Source organism: Vanellus vanellus (assembly GCF_965231255.1).
Source record: "Vanellus vanellus genome assembly, chromosome: 21".
Taxonomy (NCBI): Eukaryota; Metazoa; Chordata; class Aves; order Charadriiformes; family Charadriidae; genus Vanellus; species Vanellus vanellus.
In genome coordinates this window covers 5,760,084-5,767,659 of record NC_138926.1, presented here as the reverse complement: position 1 = coordinate 5,767,659, position 7,576 = coordinate 5,760,084, and the positions used below count along the sequence as shown (strand labels likewise).

The 7,576-nt window shown below is 48.5% G+C and overlaps 1 protein-coding gene across 1 annotated transcript in view; it reads left to right on the top strand.

The window, feature by feature from the left end:
- Positions 1 to 413: 413 nt before the first annotated feature.
- Positions 414 to 7,576, top strand: part of GRIK4 (glutamate ionotropic receptor kainate type subunit 4) — a gene marked incomplete at its 3' end in the record, with an annotated part of 137,213 nt that continues 130,050 nt past the window's right edge. Inside the window, exon 1 of the mRNA XM_082493873.1 lies at positions 414 to 510. Coding sequence (XP_082349999.1) covers positions 429 to 510 — 82 coding nt within the window. The 5' untranslated portion in view covers positions 414 to 428. The remainder of the gene's footprint in view (positions 511 to 7,576) is intronic.

Below are 7,576 nucleotides of genomic sequence, written 5' to 3'. Positions count from 1 at the left end.
CAGTATTATATTTTAAGTTGCAGGCTGCTTTGAGTTAAAAAAAAAAAAATAAGGAGGAAGGGGGGAATAGAAGAAAAATTAGAGATCTGACTCAATATTGATTTCCATTTGTTTTTGTGGAAATGCTAAAAATGCCAAGATGAAATATTTGGACTTTTCCTTGTGTTTCTTTTCCATTTTTTGTTAGAAGCTCTTTGCCCAGTTTGACTCCAGTTCCTGAATAATTCATAGTCTGTAAATAGCTTCCTCCTCCTCCTCCTCCTTTGGTAAATAGACTCTTTGTCCCAAGTGCTTGGCAAGCTCGAAGCAGTGTCATCCTGCTGAGTCGCTGGTTCGAGAGCCGAGGTGCTCACGGTGGCGTGTGTTCTCTCTCTGCAGAGTTATGTCATGCCCAGACCACCAAAGGGCTCCATGAGGATTTATAGAAGATGCCCCGTGTCTTGGCGCCTCTGGTGCTCCTTCTGCTGTGGCTGATGAAGATTGCTGCCAGCCCCCATTCCCTGCGGATCGGTGAGTACAAAGCTTGCTCTGACCTGCGTTTAACCACCCTTCCGCTCAGAGTTTGGACCGCTCTCTGTAGAAATGCTCAGGCAAGGGAAGCCAAGCCTCGCCTGTGGTGGCTGGGCTCCTGCCGTGGTGCTGTGCTCCCCGTCCGGGTGGGCTCAGGCTCTTCCTCGGCTTCAGCATCCTGCCTGCATTTTGGAAATGTTCTCTCCTTCATCATGTAAATGAAATGCAGTTTATATTGAGTGTACGTATTTGCATTGATTTTTATGGTGGTAACGTTACGCAATGGGAATCTCTTTCTGTATAAATTTGAAGTGAAAGCCACTCCTCGAGGCATTCAGGAATGAAACTTGCTCCCCCCCTACGCCCTATCCCCCTTGATGCTCTCCTAAGATCCACACAAAAGGAAATAGTTTCTTTGTCACAAATTTATTTGTCCCCACAGTTAAGCAGTGCCACAAGAACATTAATAACTCAAAACGCTCCATTTGTAAGAGCCCTCTGCATTCAGTCTCCACTGGGCTTTATTAAAAAGCGTTTAGGAAGAGGCACCATCATCTTCGCTTGCTGCCTGTGCGGATTAGGGAAAATAAGTGCATCCAGAAACCTTGTAAGGAAACTTGCTTCATAGTATTGACACTTCGCTCTGTTGTTTAGAAAGGCAACTGCTTTTCCTGACTCTTCTCTCTGGAGCTACTAGCTGGTTTTATTAACTATTTGTTGCAGATAAGAAGCTAATCTATTCCTGTCCCCATTTGCAACTTTCACAGGTGACACTTGAAGTAAAATTACTTCTCCCCTCTGCTAGTGGAGCATGGAGCAGCTCAGAAATATAGCAAGGGAGCGTCTGTGCTGGCAGGAGTCTGGGAAGGGTGGCTGGGTGTTTTATATCCCCAGCATCTGTGATTCATGTGGAGCACTCATGCTGCATAGTCTCAGCTCCGCAGACTGCATTTCATGTTGATCGGCAGATCCTCCACTTGAGCCAGCCAACATGTTGGGGATGGACGGTATATTATCAGGATGCTGAAGGTGAAAGATCCTTCCTTACACCTTGTGCCCCAGCCATCTCCTTCTGTGGGGAAAGTACTGTGGGTGCTTAGGAACGTGAGGGGAAGAGGAGCTCCCTTGGCAGCGCACGAAGCAGCACCAGGCTGCAAACCAGTCTGGGATCTGGTATGGCTGTCCACCTCCACAGTGCAACCTGGAGTGAAATGGGAAGGTGTTTGAGAGGGATGGGACTGTGCTTTTGCGTTCCTGGCTGAGGACTGGAAATGAAAATCAGTGCTGCACTGCGGGGGGCAGCTGCCAGGCGGGATTAGCTGCTGTCTTCCAGGTCTCAGCTTGGTGCCAGCTCAGGGGCTCCCTAAATGGAGTCGATGGTGGCTGCTGTGGGGTCATGTCAGCGCTGACCCCTGAGGGCAGGCAAGAGGGAGCTGGGGTGTCTGTGTGTTCAGGGGACACGTGAGCAACTGCGGCGGTGGTAGAAAATCTGTCTCCCTCCATCTGTCCAAATACTGTTTTGTCTTTGTCACAGTGCCCGGTGTCTGCTGCTGGGCGAAGGAGATCTTGACACACTGCTGGGCGTATCCATAACAGACACTGCTCACACACTTGAACGCGGACATGGTTCACATGTCCTGGTCCCACTGCCTCGTACAGGTGCACAACTGTGTGCCTCTGTGCTTAGCAGAGACGCGTGGTGGTGAATAGCTGAGCCCGTGGTGGTTGAATGTGAGCCTCTCCCCCTTAGCACTGTGCACCTGCAGGGGCCGAGGGCTGCAGTGCCGGCGGTTTGGCTGCTGGGCAGTCACCCAGCAACGCTCTGCCGGTGCTGTGGTCTCCATCCCAGAGACTGCTCCACTGGTGGTTTTCAGCTCTCTCGCACTGGGGTCATGCTCTCTTGGACCCGGCTCTCTAGTTTTAAAATCCTCATGTATTTAGGAATTCTTTGCTTTTGACTTCCCTTTGCAAACATAATGGAGCTGCTCCAGACAAAGTTGCTCTTAAAACTTATACCTAAAACTAGTACTGCTGCCTAGTCCAGGATGGAAATGCTGGATATCCTTAGCCTGCACAGGGTAAGGCAGTGGAAGTCTATCTGTTGAGTCCTCCTAGGACTGAAGAACTTGTATTAGGAAGTCGCAAAGGCAATGTAGAAGTCAAGATTTCAAAGAAGGAGTAATGCTGAGTGAATGGGAAGGAACTTCTAATGCCAGTCCTTCTAAAAGGCACTGGAGATGGTGGCTTCTGTGCCATATAGTGTTAAATGTAGGAGTGGCCAGAGACCCTGCAGTCAAGCCAAAGCTGTCTCCAGTCGCCTCCTGAGAATGGGACAGCAGCAGTCCTGACCTTGGACCTGGCTGATTCCCGCACGTGAGTCTAAAAGCAAGAATATACTGAGGGAGGGGAAGCTGAGGTAGCTGTGTTGGTACGTACCTACTGCTTTTGCTTTGCTCATGACCACAAAGCTAACTCCTCTGAAAATGCTGCCTGAAGCAGATGAGCAAAGAGCTGAGGAGAGGATTGGGGATTTCCTTCTGTTTCTTCAAGACACAATTTTATTTTAACAGTATATCCAGCAAAAAAGTTAATAAAAATAAAGTACAAAATAAAATGAGAGGAAAAAATATTACTAGCAGCCCTGAAATCATTCCCAAATGCATGCTTTTGGCAAGGCAGGGAGATATGGTATCTAGCAACATAAATCAGTGCAGTGCATAGAAAAGGAAAACAGACCAGCATGAACATTTAAATATTCAAAGAAAATGCGAGCTAACATTTAAAATCATTCTGAAAGCCATCTGGTAATGGACCGCTCAAATGCACAGTTATATGATTAGTAATGTGAGGTGAACATAGGCAGTGCCATGCCTGGTTTCTTCACCAAGTTGCTAGAAGAGATTCTTGCCTGCCGCGCTTGGCTTGCAGGGTAGAAGGAGGCACAGTGGTGCTGAGTCAGGGGCACTTGGCTTGGCTTTTAAACTAAGCGCTGAGCTTCCCTGCTGCTGCTTTCTTGGGGTTTCGGGTGGATTCTTGGCCCTGATATCTCTCAGTGGAGTTTCTAGGCAGCAGATTGCTTAATCTTTGAGCGCACAGTGACGGGGAGTTTTGCTAGCCTGGATGGGACCAGCAGCGAGTGTTGCATTGCAGTGAGCTTTAGAGGCATCGTCTGTGCAAAAAAATGAGCAGAATATAGGCTACAGGGTGACCTTCTCTGTGCCTTTGGCATGCATAGGAACAATCTGTAGGCTATCGTATGCTCAATTTCTCTCCTTGATACACAGGAAAAAACATTAGGGCAAACTTTTTTTTTCAGCCTTTTTCTTCAGCCTTAAACTCTGTGCATTCCCTTCTGATCCAATTCCGGAGAAAGTCTCCTAGTTCACATTGTTCTGGAGACCTTTGTGGGGAAAAAGTGACCCATGTGCTTTATGCAAATAGTGTCTTTCTTTTCTAAGTGTCTTTTGTTTATCAGTCAGCTCACCTGGTCTGCCTTGGTGAGGTATTATCTCCCTAGATGCTCAAAAGTTGATTGTGATCGGGGATGGAGAAGCAGGCAGGAATGGCTGTGTTCTCGGAAGTTTTCAAGAGCTCCAGGAGGTATGTAAGGAATTGCCTCAAGACATCCTGTAGCCCTTGAAAGATCCAATGGGTGTCCTATCAAAATGTCCTGGGAGCAAACCCAATAATTGCTGCTTGCGCAACGCGTGCCCTTGCACATGCTGTCTTGCACCCAACCACACCAAAATTGTGAAAGGCATCAGCTCCTCTTGCCCGCCCCAGTGGCAGGCAAAGCGGATGCGCCCCGGGCCAGCATCTCCCCTAGCTCTGGTTTCTTGCACCATATACTGGCTGTAGAAGTAACTCTGGGTTTGGGTTTTGTTTGCTCACTCATGCTCAATAAAGTGTCAGGAAATTTACTTGAGTTATTTACTGAGTTATTTACTTGGTCTTATAGAGCAGACCGTCAGAGCCCTAAATTGGTATTCTCTTGCTAGATTCATTGGGTGTACTAACAGCTCATTTAAAATTCATATACAAGCCAAAGTTGTAGTTTATATGTGGCGTTGCCCGAACTAGCAGTAGGTTCAGTAGCACTGACATATGATCTACTGACAAACTCCTTGCAAGGACTCCTTCAGCTCTGCCGCTCTTTAAAGTGCTCTTTTCTGTAACTGCCTTGGTCCAAATCCCTTCTCTCTCTCTACCTCCCAACTTTGCAAACTTTATACAAAAGACAAGATGCCTTTCCAGCACAAAGGGTATTCTGTTGAGTGAAACTTGGTGGCCTTCTATCCCATACCCAATGAACGTGCATCCACCGCTTGCTCAACTGATAACTGAAGCAATCTGCTCTTGCTGTCCCAGTGCTTGTGGTCGGGTTTCATCCACCAGAGAAGCAATGTGTGGTCAAAGTCTCCATCATCCAAACTGATGATGGGGTGTCATTAGAAGTGCTAGCCTGGCACATTTGTCCTTGTTTCTGGGCATGTTTCCAAAAATCTGGAAGACCTAAAGGGCTGTGAGTCTCCTACATCTGCTCTGACTGTGGAACTACAATGTCAAGAAAATGTTCTTGGGATCCCCCAGAGCATGTGGAGTCATGGGAAAGCACTGGCATTTTGCTGTGCATGCTGAAGTAGGTGGGAAGAGGCAGACTGGAGACATACATCCAGCTTTTTCTGCATCACGCGATTATATAGTGCCTCTCTATTTCCTACCTTTCGCCCTGTCACAGGCCTTTGTAGCAGAGCATCGTTTGTGGGGCCTTGCATCCCTGCGTAGTTACCCTTCCAAGGTGCTTATGATACTGAGCCGCTTGCGTAGTGAGCTGATGGCCCCGTAGCTGCACGGTGTGCCTCTGCCCTGTCCAGTGCGCTTTGTACGCTGGTGTCTGAGCTGGAGGGCTGAAGCAAGGAAGAAGCACTGAGCATTAAAAATGTGTAAGGCAAAAATGAACGATAATGGCAATGAACAGAATTGTGGACCATTTAGTTCAGCTTCCCCAGCTCCCAGAGGATATACATAATTCTCCGAAAGGCACTGCAGAGAAGATCCCACAAGGCAGCATTTTATTTAACATTAACATTTTAAAGGGTGATAGTGCTGCCGGTGATGAAGGTGCAGTCAGTCCTCTGGATGCTGTAAAAGAAAAATGGCGATGTCAGCCCCTGTGGTGCAAATGCTTCCTCCCAGGGCTGCGGGCCGAGATGAGGAGAATCACGACTGTGCCCTTTATGGCGGGGGGGAGAGCTGTGGCGTTGTGGCAGGTTGGCTTGTGCCAGCCCCAGTGCCCGCATACCCTCATTGCAGCTGGCTGACACGGCTTGAACCTCCGCTTCTCTCGCCCGCGCGGAGGCGGAGGAGCGCGTTTAACACAGACAGATGAAGCACAAACTCCTTTTCATATGCAGCGCTGCTTTCTGGCATATCCAAGGCCTGTGTGGATGATACCTGTGCAACTGCAATAAACTGTTGTCCACCAATTCGCTATTCCCCAGCAAAGAAATGGCCTTACCCTGGCTTTGAACCCAGCAAGGCTGCTGCGATCAGCTTAAAACAGAGAAACAGTCTCCAAGTCTCACATGGTGGTGCTGTTGCTGGAAAACCTTTCCACTTGTAATTATGATTAACATTTAAGAAAACAAAGCTTCTGGTGGGGGTTAGGTGGCCCTCTCCCTGGCCAGCGATCCCACCGCGGTGGGAGCAGCGGCGTTAGGTACTGCCCGTGCAGGAGGGGGCAATGCTAATGACTCCTTGCCAGAAGGCCGCAGAGCGGAGGGGAAGAACTGGGCTGGAAACAAAGCAGGTCGCTGAGACATGGGTGGTTAGCTGGCTTCTCGCTGTGTGGACCTAACTGTTTTTAAAGGATTAAAAGTAATCCTTAAAAAGAAATGATTGCGAGCAGCGGGGCCGCAGCGCCCGAGGCTGTTCCCACACGCCTGGTGGCAGCAGCACTTGTTGGAGATACGCTTTCAAGTCCCGTCGTGTTTGGAGTGCGATAATACCAGCCTGGCTTGAGGAGTGGGGTGGGAGGAGGGTGTAGCTGCTCTGGGGATCGCATCGAGGGGTACCTTCTGGGCACGAGGGACAGTGCAGGAGTTAACTGTTTGCAAAGTGTTTGCTGAGTTGCATCTGGAGAAACGAGGCCTGAACAAGGCTGTCCCCATCCTGCGGTGCTGGGAGCAGGCGTGGGCTGCAGCTAGGTTGACATTAAATGTGGGTAGATACTTTCCATGTGTACGTTGGCGTCCTAGTCCCTAGGAACCCAAGCTGGAGGCTTTCCCAGGGGTGCCCCATGGCTCCCCTCAAGTCCAGACCGTAGTTGCCCATCTCCTGGAGACCTGCCCTGGGATGTGACCCACCAGCACAGCAGCCCTTGGAGCTGGGAAGTGCTACTGGGTGCCTGAGTTCAGTTCTGTCCCCTGCTCGATTCATGCCTCACTGGGCTCATTTGAGCACTTGTATGTGGGGTTTGGCCTATATTGATTTTATCTTATTTTTTTTTAAAGGCTTTCACATTTCATTCAGGACTCTCCTAGAATCTGAGAGTCTAAAGAAACAGAACTGCGGAGGAGGAGAGGTATCCACGTCTGTGTTGATGCACGACTTATTAAACTTGTCTGAAACATTGTAAATGTTTAATGTCCCCCAATATTAACAAGGCCCAGTTGAGTTCATTAAAGTGAAGTAGATTCATAGTTATTTGTCATTTGCTGCTAAAGAGTAGTGGAAGTAGAGAAAAATACAATATTAATTTGTTAACTATTTGCCCTTTTAATTTTGTTTCCATTATTCTTCTAGGAGGGTGATATTTTATTTATGTTTTCCAAGTTACGTGCATGAATCTTTATTTTTAAAAAAGTCACCGGTACCAGGCCCTTTCAGCGATGGCTTGTCTAGACCTGCCCTGTGATTCTCTGCAGTTGTCCCCAGGTACTGCTGGTTTACAGTGCTGGGAAGAGTGACTGAGGGTGCCCCATCTCCTAGCCATACCTTCCCTGTCCTGAGTGCTCTTGTAAAGGCAACTCATCCATGGAGGCTACTTCCGGGATGAAAGGAGCCT